This window comes from Takifugu flavidus, chromosome 5 (genome assembly GCF_003711565.1).
Source record: "Takifugu flavidus isolate HTHZ2018 chromosome 5, ASM371156v2, whole genome shotgun sequence".
Lineage (NCBI taxonomy): Eukaryota > Metazoa > Chordata > Actinopteri > Tetraodontiformes > Tetraodontidae > Takifugu > Takifugu flavidus.
This window is the reverse complement of record NC_079524.1, coordinates 13,683,870-13,700,019: the sequence shown is the minus strand read 5'-3', so window position 1 is coordinate 13,700,019 and position 16,150 is coordinate 13,683,870. Positions and strand designations below refer to the sequence as shown.

The window sequence follows — 16,150 nt, the reverse complement described above, 5'->3', positions numbered from 1 at the left end:
CAGAGGCAGGGAGAGTGGAAAATTACTGGGGCAGAGGGACAGGAAGGACCTAGGGGAATGGGGCTGTGACAGATGGCCTGTATAGGTCCAGCAACGGCTGAACCCCGTCAGAACCTGAGAAGAGGAGAAAAAGAAATGAAGTTGTTCTTCCTGGTTGTGGTGAGTGCTGTGGCGTGTGTTATTGTGAACTAGTATTTATAAAGTGACAATATGCACATTAAGACTTCTCAGCCAAACGTCTCCAAAGTTACCTGTGAATATGTCTATCTGATCTTGACAGCTAGCTAGTTATCTAGTTAGCTCATCTGTCATTCACTTCTTTTTTCTTTCATAATTAAATGTTGCTTTATGGAGATTTTAAAAGTGTAACACCATAATCATTCAACTGCAGTTTTTATTATGTAAACATACCGTATTTTCACGACCATAAGGCACACTGTAATTAAAGGCGCAGTCTCAGTTATGGGTGCTATATCTGTATTTAAAATATACATAAGGCTCACCGTATTATTAGGGGCATGCTAAAACATACAGTAAAAAATGACAATGGAAGTAAAACAGTGAGTTTCGACACATTTATTGAACAAAATATTCATTCTTCCGCCACAAAACCATCAAAGTTTTCATCTTCTGTATCTGAATTAAACAGCTGCGCTATTTCAGTGTCCAACATCCCGAATTCCTCTTCTTCATCGTCTGCAGATATGGAAGAGCAGCTTATTGAAAAGATAAAAGATGGTCGTTTTGCTCTGCAAATGGATGAGGCAACAGACAGTAATAAAGACAGTCTGTTAATAACATACGTCAGGTATATTGATGTGGAAGGTATAAAAGAGGATTTGTTTTCTGCAAATATATCCCTAACAGAGCCACTGCAGAGGAGCTTTTCCTAATTATTGACACCTATTTGCAAGAGGCAGACCTGAAGTGGGAGGACTGTGTGAGTCTGTAGAGACGGGGCTCAGGCGATGCCTGGTAAACACAGTGGACTGCAAGCTCTCATCAGACGCGTCTCCCCCAAAGCACAATAGACACACTGCCTGCTTCACAGAGCGGCACTTGCCTCCAAAGAGCTAAGTCCTGAACTGAACTCAGTGTTGACAGATGTCATCACAACAGTCAACTACATAAAATCCAGACCCCGGAAATCCAGAATCTTATCTTCAATATGTGAAGAAATGGGATCTCAGCACACAGCTCTTTTGTGGCACAGTGAGTGTAGATGGCTTTCACGAGGAAAGGTCCTGTCCAGGGTTTTTGAACTGAAGGATGAGGTTGGAGTTTTCTTGACTGAAGAAGGGCATGGTCTTGCCCGCAAGTTTCATGATGAAAAATTCTTAAAAAGCTTGCCTATCTCAGTGACATACAGTATTTCAGAAGCGAAATGGACTGAATTTACAGTTGCAAGGTACCAACACTCATCTTCCACAATTCACAGACAAAATAGCTTCTTTCACAAAAAAATGAAGATGTGGGAGAGAAGGCTTGCAGAAGGAAATGTGGACTCCTTTGAAAACCTGAAAGCATACCTTGAAAAAAATGAGCTGGAAAATACAATTCTTCGATGTATGAAGGCTCATATCTCAGCCCTGCAAAAGCACTTTGGGAGGTATTTCCCTGAGGATTCTGCAAAATATGACTGGATACGAGACCCCTTTCAAGCAACTGCACCTGCAGACCTCAGTGCCACAGAGTAAGAACAGTACATTGACATGACATCTGACTCAAGAAAGAGACTACAGTCCACTTTTAGAAAGAAAACATCTTTATGTATTATTTAATTTATTCAAAACAAAGGAGGTGTGATTGATTTGGGGTGGGTGGGATCGGGTGCAGGGAGGGGTGGGGGGGGCTTACAATGTTCTTATATCATCAAAGGGGGGCTTGAGAAAAAAAGTTTGGGAACCACTGAATTTGCGATCGGCAGTGACACACGAGAGGTATTGCGATCCAACACAGCATATTTCACTGATTTTAGCTTCACTGCACTCGCTACCCCTTCGCTTTACAATCCATTTTAAAATTTGTTTATTTGTTTTTAAACTGTAACTGGTCTTGCCCCCATCGTACCTCGCTGAGCTCCTGCAGCTTTACACACTCAGCTGATCTCACATCAGCTACTCCTGACACTAAGCTGAAGCTCAGAGGGGACCAATTGTTTTCTTTATTTTTTATGTTTTTTATTGTGTATATTTTACTGTACAGCATTCTGGAACCTTTTATGTTTATTTAAAATTGTGTTCTAAAAAAATAAAGTGGATTGAATCTGTACAGACAGATCTGATGATGAGATAACACATGACTTAAACACCTTTACTGACCTGTTGACTGTTGAGAGAGAATTCCTGACTGTTTCACACACTTAAATCTTTATGTAAAGGTCAAGTTCACAGCTGTGTTGTCTTTAATCTAAAGTTTCTTCAATGTTTATTTAGGTGGAATATGTAATCAGAAATATGATTTGGAGATCTAACATCTGTGGAATTTGGAGTGATTCTTTGGATGGGAGGTAAGGGAATGCTGAAGAGTCCTCTATTGTTATCTTAAAGATAGAAGTTTGAAGATGGAGTTGTGTTTGGGGTGGGGGGTTTTTTTGTGAGGGGGGCGTTGGATTTATGTTGTGATCATTTCTTTGCACTAATGACTGATCCTGACCGATGTAATATAACTCCGTACAGGAGGTGGCAGCACGTACCGCAGTACGAGTGTGCGATGAAAGCTTATACAAGTTGAAGAAGCTCCACAATTAAATACAACAGGCATCGAACGGCAGCTTTTAGCCACAGATACAAAGTTCTCCGGAGAACAGCGGACGTGGAGCCGGTACTTTACCTACACCATGAAGCCATGTTTGTGCTTATTTTGAAGATTAAATCTGTCATTGTTAGGTCTTAATACCAGCTGCTGCATTTCTGCGCAATGATGATGATGGAAAGAATGAGTGTATGGATGAAGGGTGGCTTGCAACAATAAATACTAGCAGTTAGCTTTAGCTACAGCAGATAAAGGTAACCCGATGTGTTGAGTAATCACATCGAATGTAATGCTATGATAGCTTAGATAATTTAAATGAAACATATTTAGAGTTTATATATATATATATATATCCATATATCCATCCATTACACGTCTCACCTCTTGGCAGGTATCCATCATGCATCTGCAGCTTCCATTGGTGGCAACTCTTCAGGTGGACGTGGTCTTGGTGTTGGTGACAATAGTAGCTCTGTGGACCAGACTGAGTCAGCTCAGCTACCCTAATGCTGTGGTGTGAGTGTCCATGCCTGAGCTGTACACACACACACACACACACACACACACACACACACACACACACACACACAAGTTTGTTAGAAAGTCTTATTTATTTTTTAATGATGCTGTTTTCTGTGTGTGTTGGGGTGGTGCAGATTTGATGAGGTGTATTATGGCCAGTTTGTGTCTCTCTACATGAAGCAAGTTTTCTTCATCGATGACAGTGGACCACCTCTGGGTCACATGATCCTCTCTCTTGGAGGTTAGTTAAGAAGATCCCACAGTCAACATGAGAATAGTTGGGGGTTACTATTGTGTTTATTCCAGCTTATCTTGGAGGATTCAATGGGAACTACGCCTGGAACCAAATTGGAGCAGGTAAGCATCATATGAACCAACCTGAGCTTGACTGAAGAAGTTTATCTCTGGTGTGGGTGGGTTTGTTTTGTTGCACAGAGTATCCCAACAATGTAAGTGTGTGGAGTCTGCGGTGTCTGCCTGCTGTATGTGGAGCTCTCTGTGTTCCTTTGGTTTACCTGCTCACTCTGGAGCTCAGGTTTTGCCATCTGTCAGCTTTGGGGACTGCACTGCTGGTTCTGCTGGGTGAGTCCTCCTCAGAAACCACCTTCACCATCAGGTCTGCTGCCTCACATCCCAAAGTTTAAAATAACATATGCACACTGACACCTGGCACGTTTTGTGTTTCCAGAGAACTCCCTGATTGTTCAGTCACGTTTCATGTTGCTGGAGTCTGTGCTCATCTTCTTCGTGCTTTTGGCATTCTTCTCTTACCTGCGGTTCCACAACAGGCCCAACAGGTGAGTCTCACCAGTGGCAGAGAGGAGGACCCTGAAGGGATGCACAAAAACATCGTGTACGCACATTTCTAGTGCTTTTGAGCCGATGGCGCCCCTCCGAGGTGATGCAGGGAGACTGTTAATAATGTCTACAAGGTATCTGTGTAGAATCTCAATCATCCAGGTCTCTCCAGTTCAGAACTGAAGAAGTCAACTGGTGACACCTGTGAAACACATTCAAGAAAAACCCTGACAAGACCAGTTGACACAGAGATCCTACTAGAATGTCTAAAAGGGCATTCCTGAGAGTGAAGTGCGCATTAGCAATTAACAGTAATGAACACACCCAGGTCTTTGTGATTACATTAGTGGATATAAAACTGTGAAATGGTGCAGAAAACCCGTTAACAACTTTGGCAGAGCTGGTGTTGTTGAAAGGATTTTTTCAGCCTCCTCTTCAGTGCCTCGATTTTGGGGAGGAGGAAGAAAAGGTGGAAATGCCTTTCCACTCATAAGGCACCTGTCTGCATGTTCATGTCCAAAAAATGTGGTACAGAGTACCAGAAGGCTGTTCTTTTCAAAACGTCCCCCAGCATTTATTGAAGATCAAAAAGGAGTCAGGATTACAACAGCCAGTGAGTCAAAAAATAAACGAAGACAAATAAAACCCAAATAATCAGTCAACTGGAACACAAGTCACCACCGCACTGCCTCTGGTCTCCGAGGTACCTGAACGCTCACCAGGCCAACTGGACCTCTCCAGACTTGGGATGACGCCTTGTGCTGCTCCTGAATGCTAACAGCTAGTTTTTATATTCACTAAGCCAATTTACAACCAGGTCCACGTTACATAGCTTTTGTTTTTGGAACAAACTCTGTCTGTTCCAACATCTTCCAGGGACATGAGGTACCGTAGGCCTAGCAGCTCAGCATGGACTGTCAGCGCTTAGATGATGACTAAATAAGAGCATTCAACGTCTAAATCAGGGGTGCTCAATATGTCGATCGCCAAGGTACTATCAGTAGATTGGATGACAATAAAAAAAATATATAGACATCGGCCTATCATCCATCTCGTGACTTGATTAATATAAAGGGCACCCAGTCGGATAACATCTGAATTTTTTTGACACTTAAGTCACTGTGCATGCACAAACAACAGCTCTAAGTGCAGCAAAGCTAACAAGCTTGTCAGTTTGTTACTGCTAATGTTTTGCTTTCATTTTTTTCTCTTAAACATAAGAAAGGGTTTTAAATGAGTGGGGGACCAAGTAAGAAGAATAAAACTTATCGCTTTCATACGGAATGGGAGGAGGATTTTTCACAATGACATTTTCAAAGTGCGTTTGCCTCTGCCAGTCTACCATCGCAATACCAAAGAAGGGAAATGTGGAGCAGCATTTTCGGACTGCTCAAGCGAGCTGAGAAAGGGGAAGGAACTAAAGTCCCAGTTGTTTTTGACAATGGCAAAAAATGTACATCGTTAATTATGTTTTGTTGTGCGACATGTGGTTATGCAACGTACATCAACATAAATTGTAAGAATCCTCAATAGTTTTCTAAATAAATATACAGTGGGACCTCTACTTACGAACGTCTCTACATGCGGAATTTTCAGGTTACGAAACGTCTCAACGGGAAAATATTTCCTCTTGTTACGAAAGAAATTTTAGGATACGAAAGGCAAAAATACGCTACCGCTGCTACTCGCAGCTCGCGGAGTATAGCGAACGTAAACATGCTTGTAGCTGCTCTGCCATTGGCTATCGCCTAGCATCTTCCTGTCATCCCATTGGCTAGGAGGGATGTCAATATGTACAGGTTTGTGTGTATCCCAGCGTCGCCTTCGTTTAACTTTTATTTATTGTGGGTGTTCGTATGTTTGCCCATTAGATGGCGGTGTTGCACCAAGTGTTAATGTTCGTTGCTAGTAATGTAAGATTAGCCTGAAATAAAGTTCATTTTGTTCCTGGAGAAGCCTTGCACTGAATTCCTACATTTATTGTGCGGTAATCTAATTGTAACATGTATTTGTTACATGTTTTGATGCATTTTTATGATTTATAAAAAAAATTATGTCCGAATTTTTGGGGGCTTGGAATGGATTATGGCATTTACATGGAAAACACATCTCTACTTACGTAATTTTCAGGTTACGAAACAACTTCCGGAACCAATTAATTTTGTAAGTAGAGGTCCCACTGTAATGGGTTGATCATTTTGACTTGATCATTTCATAAGTAGCTCGCATGCTGAAAAAGTGTAAGCACCCCTGGTCTAAACTAAGCAAAAACACACCGGTTCATGCTTACATGATCATAGCTGTGATGATTAACATTGATTATTTTAATATGAGGATTCATAGCTAAAACATTGTTAACACGCACACACACATTGCCTGTTGGCAATCTCAGAGTTTTAACTTCAGCACTGAATTTTTTAACCTTTTAAGTGCTATCAGGAGATGTTGCAAATGGAGCAGTGAGCAGAGAAAGGACTGGTTCATTAGTTGCTTTAGGGCCCCAAGGGCCATCCTCATGGAACTGTGGAGCTGGGGGCCACATTTGGAATGTGACATGGCCAGGAGCCAGGTCCTACCTGTGTCCATACACAACAAGCCTTCTGTGTTTAAAGGACTCAAACCATGTTGGTGGGGCATGAAACTCAAATGGAAACTGATTTCATTTAGTACAGGCTAGAATTCCTCTTCTGTTATCGCTGTGCCAAACAATATTTATTGTGCCTCCACTTCTTTGAGGAGTATCTCCATCAATCAGTAAAATTCTTTTCTTTGGGACTCATGGCTGGTTGATCTGATGGTTTGTTGGGACCCCTTTTTATATATATTTGCATATGTATTACTTGGTGCGGGAGGGGCCTGGTACTCTAATTGTTGTGGTCAATTCCATCTTGGTTGGGATTTATAATGCAAATGTGCTTGGATTCAGGTGTAGGCCAGGTTTCAATATGAAGTCTATAAGTGTTTGTATGTGAGGCTCCTGGACACACGTCCGTTCCTGTCAGCAGGACAGGCATCCCTGGCCAGAAGACTGCATTGCAGCAATGACGGAAATAACATCAAACTGATCTTTACACAGTTTTTCTCTCATTGTAGCATTTTTCATATATTTGTACATGATATTATAGATATCTGTACATTAATAAATGTGTTATTATACATCATATTTATATAGTAGTATTTTCTTTCTTTTTCTTGGTTTTATCACAGCATATATGTAAATAAGTTTATAATCATGTAAATAATGTATATTTTAATGTATATGTTTTTCGGGTGGTGGCAGCTCAGTCTGTTGAAAACTGGGCTGAGAAGTGGAGGTTTTGTGGTTCCAGCCCCAGTGCAGACAGAACATGGAGGGTAGTAGGTCCCAGAACACTGCCGAGGTACCCTTGAGCAAGGAACTGAACCCACAAATGCTCACATGGGCCCTGCGATGAACTGGCCACTCATCTGGGGGTGGACCTGCCTTCGCCCATTGTGTACCCTCCCTGTGACCCTGAAAAGGCTAAAGAACAGACACAACATGATGTTTATTTTCTTATTTGTGTCATTTTTTCCCCTCTCTTTTTCCCATTTTTGCACTTTTATTTTATTTTAGAAGATGTATGCTGCTGCAGCTTGAATTTCTTTCAGAATTAATAATGTTTCTAAGTTTGTGCTGACCAGAACATAACGTGTGTTTTGTCCTACTGAGCAGCACCAGGATCTGCTGGCTTCTCCTATCTGGAGCATCCTGTTCTGCTGCTGTAGGGTAAGAAACTGTTCTCAGCAACCATGGTTCGCCATATCTACACGTACAGTTTCTAATGTGTGTGTGTGTGTGTGTGGTGTGTGTGTGTGTGTGTGTGTGTGTGTGTGTGTGTGATGTCAGAGTGAAGTACACGGGTGTTTTCTCCTACCTGTTGCTGCTGACCATAGCCTCTGTGCACACTTGGAATGTGATTGGAGACCGCAAAGTCAGTCACGTGAGTCTTTGTTTGTTGCTACATTTACCACCAAACCTGCAGTTCAACAGGAATGTTGAGTTTCTAACTGTCCAGACTCCCAACTCAAACATTTTATTGATAGCTGCTGACATTGATCGCTTTAATTTGTGTGTGTGTGTGTGTGTGTGTGTGTGTGTGTGTGTGTGTGTGTGTGTGTAGTTCAGTGTCTGTGTTCAGTGTGTGTGTCGAGTGGTGTGTTTGTTGGTACTTCCTGTTCTGTTATATGTGTTCTGGTTCTACGTTCACCTGAGTCTCTTGAACCGTAGTGGACCACATGACCAACTGATGAGCCCCGCCTTCCAGGCTGGCCTTCAGGTAACAGTCACATGCAGCAGTTGTGCACAAACATTGAGTGACTGACTGATTTTGTGCAGGGTGGCCTCTCCAGAATCACTCAAGGTCAGCCTCTGGAAGTTGCGTATGGCAGTCAGGTGACTTTAAGGAGCTCAGCTTCTCAGCCAATCCCCTGTTGGCTCCACTCACACAAAGCCAACTATCCAGTCAGGTACTGGGTTCATGCACACGAGGGCTAATCAATGAACTGTCTTCATGTTTCATAGACACCACTTTCTGTTTGTTGTCATCAGATATGAAAATGGGCGAGGAAGTTCTCACCAGCAGCAGGTCACATGTTACCCTTTTAAAGACATCAACAATTGGTGGATTGTTAAAGACCCTGGCAGGTGGGTTACTTGTCTGTAGGGGGTCTGATGGGAAGGGTAGTCCTGGTCTAATGTGTCTTTGCTAGACAGGAGCTGGTGGTCAGTGGTCCTCCTCAGCCTGTGCGTCACGGTGATGTCATCCAGCTGGTCCATGGAATGACCTCACGCTTCCTGAACAGGTAAAAGATATATTACTATCTATATATTATTATCTATATTACTCCTAAGTGAAAAATGTAACTGTGCTTGTTATAGTCACGATGTTGCAGCACCCATGAGTCCTCATGCTCAAGAGGTGTCGGGCTACATTGACTTCAACATTTCTATGGCTCCACAGAACCTGTGGCAAGTGGTGAGGAACTGCTGAGTCCTTATTTTATGTGAGTAATGTTATCACTAAAGTCATGTGATCATGCATATGTTTAGGACATCTCTAACAGAAGGGCAGAGTCAGATTCTTGGAAGACAATACTGTCACAAATCCGATTGGTCCATGTGAACACGTCAGCTATTCTTCAGGTAATGACAGGAAGTGAGCACTAGACCTTCCTTACCTGCACGAATATCTAAAAATTAAGATGTCTGTGTGTGCGTGTGTCTACGTATGTCTGTGTGTCTGCACAGCTCAGTGGCATGTCTCTTCCAGACTGGGGGTTCCGGCAGCTTGAGGTTGTTGCAGAGAAACATTTTAAAGCTTCTGGAGACAGTCTGAAATGGACGGTGGAGGAACACCGATATGGAATCAGTGCGTCATGTGACCCTTAACAAAGACTGTGTGTGTGACAGTGTTTGTCTGTGAGAGAGGGAGAGCAAGCTTCTATGTCTGTCATTGATGTTTCTCTGTGTGTAGGTCAGGAGCAGAAGGACCGGGAGGCTGAGCTTCATTCTCCCACTGACATACCTGTGGACAGAAACATTTCTTTCTGGATCAAATTTGTAGAACTTCAGGTATTATGTCAGTCATGTGATCTGCAGAAACAGCATCCCATCTGCTGCTGTGACCCCAGGTTGTTTTCATGTTTGGTTGTTACTTCAGTGGAAGATGTTGACAGTGAAACAGGAATACTCCGAGCACAAATACAGCTCCACCCCCCTGGAGTGGATCACTATGGATACCAACATTGCATACTGGCTGCACACTTCCAGCAATGTAACACTCACACAATCACACACACACACACACTGGCACACAAACAGAATGTACATTAAGTTTGGTTTTGTGTCTCAGGCTCAGATACACCTGATTGGTAACCCAGTGTCCTGGTGCCTGGCCAACCTGGGCTTGCTGGCCTATCAGCTCTTAGCAGTTGTGTATCTGGTGAGGAGGAGGCGGGGCTTCAAAGACTTACCTGATGGTATACAGACAACACACCACACATCACTGAACCTTCTAGACCAGAGGTGGTTAACCTGTTTGACAGTTATAAATGTTAATTAATGTGAAAGATGGTGGCCGGTGCTAATTGGGCTGAGAAGTGGAAGGTTCTCACTTCGAGCCCCAGTGCAGACAAAACATGGAAGGTGTTTTGGTAGTAGGGGGAAGTAGGTGCTGGAACAGCTTCAGAGCACTGCCAAGGTACGCTTGTGCAAGGTACCAAACCCACAAATGCTCATATAGGGCCCTGCGATTAGCTGGCAACTCGTCCAGGGGTGGACCTGCTTTTACCCATTGTGTACCGTCCCCCTGACCCCGAAAGGGATAAATCAGTTAAGAAGATGAGAACACATTGTGAAAGATTGTAGTTATGAAATTGAATCAAGGGTGTCAACGAATGTTATCAGTCATCCAAGTCAAAGAACTCTGGAACCTTCAACACCTGAGGATTTGGATCTCCTGTGAACTGTGATTAAATCCACAAGTTAAATCTAGTAAATCCACAGATGTCCACAAATGCAACAGCATTGTCATTCCATACAGGTACATTAGAACAACAATCACAACATTTCCAAGCTCTCCTGGGTTCCCTCTCCAAAACGTTCACAGTCATGAGCACCCAACAGCACCTGATGAGCAGGAGGGTCCACACCCCTTCAGTAATGCTAATGACCATCAATGACCACTAACAAGAGGATTAATTAAACCAGCACAGAATTCCACCAATCAGTCATGGCTGAAGAAGCTTCTTGGAAGAGAGAACAAACATCTTCAATGACTCTCTCCAGCATTGCCATGGTGAAAGTTTGAGGTTGTACATGGGGTTTGAAATAAGTCCCCACACATTTTCAGCCAGCTTGCGAAGCACACATTTTGCCTAATCGCTGGAAGTTTGTGGTGCTTATACAGCCGTAAAATGACTGAACGTTGTCTGACTGGTTGGCGACAACCCCAGTGCAGCCAATTCATCAGCTACTACAGGTAGTAAATAAAGTATCGTCAGTTTCCTTTACAGCATAAACTTTATAAACTATTGATTTAGCCTTTTGTGATGCAGATACAAGGTCTGAAAATAAAATTACATCATCGGTCTTGGTGCCTTCGATGGTGGAAGATGGACAATCAATTAAATGCTGTTTGCATGACTTTTGACCTAAATATTTGGGCATAGTTGTAGACAAGTCCAGTTACAGCCACTGGGTATGGTGGTCACGGTGAATATGTTAGTTACTGTAACCACTGACCATAAATGCTGCTTTATGTCAAGATTCTGCAGCGTGTTGCTAACCTCTGGTCTAATTTATCATGCATTAATTTATCATGGTAATAACAATGGTGTACCTGTGCGTGTGAAGATGTGTGGGATCGGTTTGTGTGTCTGGGCTGTGTGTGTGTTGGCGGTTGGTTTGTCAACTTTGTGCCATTCTTCCTGATGGAGAAGACCGTCTTCCTGTATCACTACTTACCTGCCCTCTGCTGTCTGCATGTGTTGGGCCCAGCACTCGTGGAGCACATGCACACACACCTGCTCAGGTATGCATACACACACAGCTTTTACCTTAGCCTCCTACACACAGTGAGACTGTTCCCCTTCACTAATGAAGCTTCCTCTCATTTAAACTCCGCCCACAGTGGGATGCCGGATAGCAATTCAGATCAAAGGAGATGTGACTATATAAACCATAAAAACAGTTGTTTACTATCTACTTTAGTGAGAGGATGATGTCATCCTGCTGTTGCAGTGACTTAGCATTGAAAGTGTCTGCACTTCATTGTGTTTGACTGACTGAACTAGCTTCCACAGCAGCTGATGCTAACTGCGGTCATGGCTTCATCTCCTTGTCCTGCAACACCATGAAAACCACCCGATTATGTTAGAGGTGGCTGTCCTTTCATTTATACAACCTTAAACCGGTCTTCAATTTGAACTACCATGCAACACAGGTTTTTATCAAAATAAAAGTAACACCAATGTTTCTTTGTAACAGTGCATCCCTGCGACGGGTCTCGTGTGTGTGTGTTTGGTCAGCGCTGCTCTTGGTCTTCCTGTCATATAGAACCTTCTGCCCTCTGACCTATGGCATTCCTGAGCTGTCAGCCAATCAGCTCCAACGATTAAAGTGGAAAGAATCCTGGGACATCTTGTTACGCCGCCACTAGACTAAGAGAAAAGACTACCGCTGTTATGCAGTCATTGATGATGTGACTTTGCAGTAGGGGCTCTAAACGCTGAATATGTGATGCTACACCAGCTATCATCCATCATTTTCTGTTGTGTCACGCACCACTACCTGCCATAGAACACCGTGAAAGCGAGTTGAACAAACCCTCTACTTTTATTTTGATACTTGAATTGTCTGAAATGGGATATAAAATGTTGTCTTTTGCTCCATATTTTTATTAAAGGTGCAGCAGTTGACAAATGATACAGAAATGTTTGGGTTTTGTTTTAAAAAGGTGGAATAAACCATTTGATCTTCAATGGACTGAAGTACTGTTATGTACGTTCCAACTGTTAAAAGGATGTCTTCCTGTGTCTGTGTGTGTATATGTATAATGGATATATACACAAACAGGCATACATAAATCTCAATTGCTGTGTCCGAAACCACCCCCATGCCCTAATAGTGCACTCAATAGTGTACTCAATTGTAGGCCATTTTGAAATAGTGTCCGAATGCTTAGTGAGCACGGTGTACCCTAGGTAGTGCACTCAATGTATCCCACAATGCATTGCGAGAAGTAGTATACAACCGATGCACCCTAAGTAAGTCAGTAATATATCCGATCAGCCTTTGCGTTGTCACGTGACCACTTGTTAATGGCTGGTGAACTGGGGCACGGAGAGATGTCATACAAATGTAAGTATTGTCTGCTTTGTGTATAATATGTTACTTTCTAGATGCGTAGTGTTTTTTAATTTTAGTGACATATTGGTGCTTCCTGTGTAATATGTTTTTGCCTTAAAGACATTAAAATTAATGCGATTATAAGAATTGTTGGCTCGTCGCTCTTTCATACCATTTTAATACTGTTGTAGAGTTTTCACACTTCCACTTGAGAATTAAGATATTGTTGGAATGATATAAACATACTGCCGACTCATCGAATGAACTGATTTCTTTAAGGAGTGATGGTGATGTTCAAAGTTTAATCTGCAGCTGGGTGAAGGACAAGCTGGTTTCTGAGGGTTCCATGCATTCACTGTTCCTCAGACAGACATTGTGCAAAATGGTGCAACATGCAATAACCTTTGTAGCAAAGGCAGGCTTCATCTCCTAGGTTTTGTAAAATATTGCCCACCATCTGGTCTTCATAATCCCCAATGTCCTTTTGATGATACATCAAGCTTTTGTATGATGTCTGTTGAACCTGACTACTCTCATATGTCTCAGGTGCTCTCTAGATGGTGTTATCAATGCTACAGGCTTGGACATACAGGGATACCCCCCATCCCCTAGGATGCAATAACCCTCAGTTTTCTGTTAAAGTACCACTGAGCAGCTGCTCCAGGGGGTTTGATCCTAAGGTGGCATTCATCTATACTGCCGACCACTTTGGCAGAAGCTGGTGATCCAGCCAGTTGCTGAAAGCCTGCAGCAATTGTCGTCAGTTTGTTTAGCTTAGAAAATAGAATTGACACAACACCCTGACGCCCTCCTCCTCATCTCTGGAGACTTCAACCATGCCTCTCCATCATCTTCTCTGCCCAAATTCACCCAGTACGTCACTTGCCACACCAGGGACAATAAAACACTGGACCTGTTCTATGCCAACACCAAGGAGGCATACCACTCTCTCCCACTCCCTTCCCTGGGTCGTGCCAACCACAACCTTGTACACCGCCAGCCTGTGTACAAACCTCTTGTGCAGAGGCAGCCTGCTGTCATCCGCACAGTGAAGAAATGGTCTGAAGAAGCCGAGGAGGCCCTTTCAACACAACCCTGTGGGATGTATTCAGCGACGCCCATGGGGAGGACATTGACAATCTCACCCACTGCATCACGGACTATATTAATTTTTGTGTAAAGAGCACCGTACCCACCAGGACTGTATGGAGTTTCTCCAACAGCAAGCTCTGGATCACCCAGACATAAAGGCCCTCCTGAAGGAGAAGAAGAGGGCTTTTGTGTCTGGAGACTAGGAAGAGCTGAAGTCTGTGCAGAGGGAACCAAGGAGGAAGATCAGGCAGGAGAAGGACAACTATAGGAGGAAGATGGAAAATCAGTTGCAGCAGAACAACACCTGTGGGGTATGGAAGGGACTGAAGACCATCTTCACGGAGCAGAAGTCCCAACCTGTGGGTGACCGGGAGTGGGCAAATGACTTGAACTTGTTCTTCAACAGATTTGATCAGGCACCCACCCCTCCCCAAGCCCAGTCTCCTCTGCTGCTACACCCGCCACTGTCTGTGCCCCCAATCGACTGTTCCTCTTGTCCCCCCTCCCCCTCTCTCATGACCTTCAGCTCACACATACCTGACTCTTCACACTCTGGCTCACACATACCTGACACTTCACATTCTGGCCTATGCCCATCCCCATCCCCCCTGCCAATACCTCCCTGCTCCAGCCTGTTCCTCACAACACACAAGGTGAGGAAGGCCCTGAAGAAGAACAGGGCCAGGAAAGCTGCAGGTCAGGATGGCATCAGCTCCAGGCTCCTGAAGTCCTACACAGACCAGCTGTGTGAGATTTTCAGTCACAAGTTCAACCTGAACCTGGAGCTGGGGAGAGTGCCACAGCTGTGGAAGACGTCCTGCATTGTCCCAGGGCCGAAGACACCGCACCCCAAGGAGCTCAACAGCTACAGGCCAGTAGCTTTGACGTCTCATCTGATGAAGACGCTGGAGGGACTCATCCTCGCTCACCTGCGCCCACTGGTGAGCTCCTTCATGGACCCGCTGCAGTTCGCCTACCAGCCGAGCATCGGGGTGGACAATGCCGTCATCTACCTCCTTCACACCTCCCTCACTCACCTGGAGAAGGCTGGAAGCACTGTGAGGATCATGTTTTTTGATTTTTTGATTCAACACCATCCAGCCCAGGCTGCTGGAGGATAAGCTGCAGGTAGCTGTGGTGGACCATCACCTCACAACATGGATTCTGGACTACCTCACACAAAGACCACAGTTTGTGAGAGTGAAGGGCTCCGAGTCAGATCGGCTTCTCTGCAGCACTGGTGTCCCGCAGGGAACAGTTCTGGCTCCTTTCCTGTTCACCTTCTACACCGCGGACTTTTCATACAGTACGTCATCATGCCACCTCCAGAAGTTTTCTGATGACTCTGCTGCTGTCAGCCTCATCACTGATGGGGACGATATGGAGTACAGAGGACTTATTCAGGACTTTGTGGACTGGAGCCTGCGGAACAACCTCCAGATCAACGCTAGCAAAACCAAGGAGCTGGTGGTGGATCTCCGCAGGCGTAACAACCCCCCCCCTGCACCGGTGAACATCCTGAGAATGGACATCGACGCTGTGAAGTCCTATAAGTACCTGGGTGTTCACCTAAACAATAACGTGGACTGGACACACAACACAGACGCCCTTGTCAAGAAGGGCAATAGCAGACTGTTCCTGCTCAGGAGGCTGAGGTCTTTTGGAGTGCAGGGACCACTCCTGAGGACTTTCTATGACTCTGTGGTGGGATCAGCCATCTTTTATGGGATAGTCTGCTGGTCCAGTAGCATCACGGACAGGGACAGGAAGAGAATGGACAGACTGGTAAGGAGGGCCAGCTCTGTCCTGGGATGTCCCCTGGCCTCGGTGGAGGTGGTGGGAAACGGGAGGATGATGGCTAAGCTGTCATCCATGTTGAACAACATCCTCTTTGTAGTCTCTATTCTATCCCAATTTTATTTTATTTTTCTCTGCGTGCTCTTGCTGTTGTTGCGCTTTAAATTTCCCCGTGTGGGACAAATAAAGGACCTGAATCTGAACATTTTTTTCAGGGCAAGTACTTTATCTGAGATCCAATGAATGTCACTGGCTGTGGAGCGTGGAATTGAGAGGGCTCTTGACACCACACAATAGGAGGTTGCACCTGCCAGCCTA

At 44.2% G+C, this 16,150-nt stretch overlaps 1 protein-coding gene across 9 annotated transcripts; it reads left to right on the top strand.

Annotated features, from left to right (window-relative positions):
- The first annotated feature begins 25 nt into the window (after positions 1-25).
- Positions 26-16,035, top strand: pomt1 (protein-O-mannosyltransferase 1). Of its 9 annotated transcripts, XR_008950737.1 has the most exons (23): positions 26-159; positions 2,436-2,509; positions 2,679-2,823; positions 3,146-3,270; positions 3,411-3,517; positions 3,583-3,633; positions 3,712-3,858; positions 3,965-4,073; positions 7,769-7,822; positions 7,943-8,036; positions 8,217-8,372; positions 8,432-8,562; positions 8,645-8,740; positions 8,806-8,898; positions 8,975-9,071; positions 9,146-9,238; positions 9,344-9,464; positions 9,570-9,667; positions 9,756-9,869; positions 9,948-10,074; positions 11,450-11,627; positions 11,899-11,974; positions 12,083-12,233. XR_008950737.1 is itself a non-coding variant. In XM_057034083.1 (22 exons), the coding sequence occupies exons 4-22, from the start codon at positions 3,155-3,157 to the stop codon at positions 12,252-12,254; spliced, it is 2,154 nt and encodes a 717-aa protein (XP_056890063.1). In that variant the 5' UTR covers positions 26-159; positions 2,436-2,509; positions 2,679-2,823; positions 3,146-3,154; the 3' UTR covers positions 12,255-12,576. The 9 variants fall into 9 exon arrangements, 7 of the variants coding, with proteins under 7 accessions (XP_056890063.1, XP_056890065.1, XP_056890064.1 ...); XR_008950736.1 differs by having other exon boundaries at positions 11,450-11,974; XM_057034083.1 differs by lacking the exon at positions 11,899-11,974 and having other exon boundaries at positions 12,083-12,576.
- The last annotated feature ends 115 nt before the right edge of the window (positions 16,036-16,150 follow it).

Bases quoted from the DNA above. Each gene is read 5' to 3' on its own strand.
- pomt1 (XM_057034080.1), top strand. From the start codon at position 3,155: ATGCATCTGCAGCTTCCATTGGTGGCAACTCTTCAGGTGGACGTGGTC. The intron at 8,741-8,805 runs GTGGGTTACTTG...TGTCTTTGCTAG, and splicing joins ATTGTTAAAGACCCTGGCAG to ACAGGAGCTGGTGGTCAGTG. The intron at 10,075-11,449 runs GTATACAGACAA...GTGCGTGTGAAG, and splicing joins CTTCAAAGACTTACCTGATG to ATGTGTGGGATCGGTTTGTG.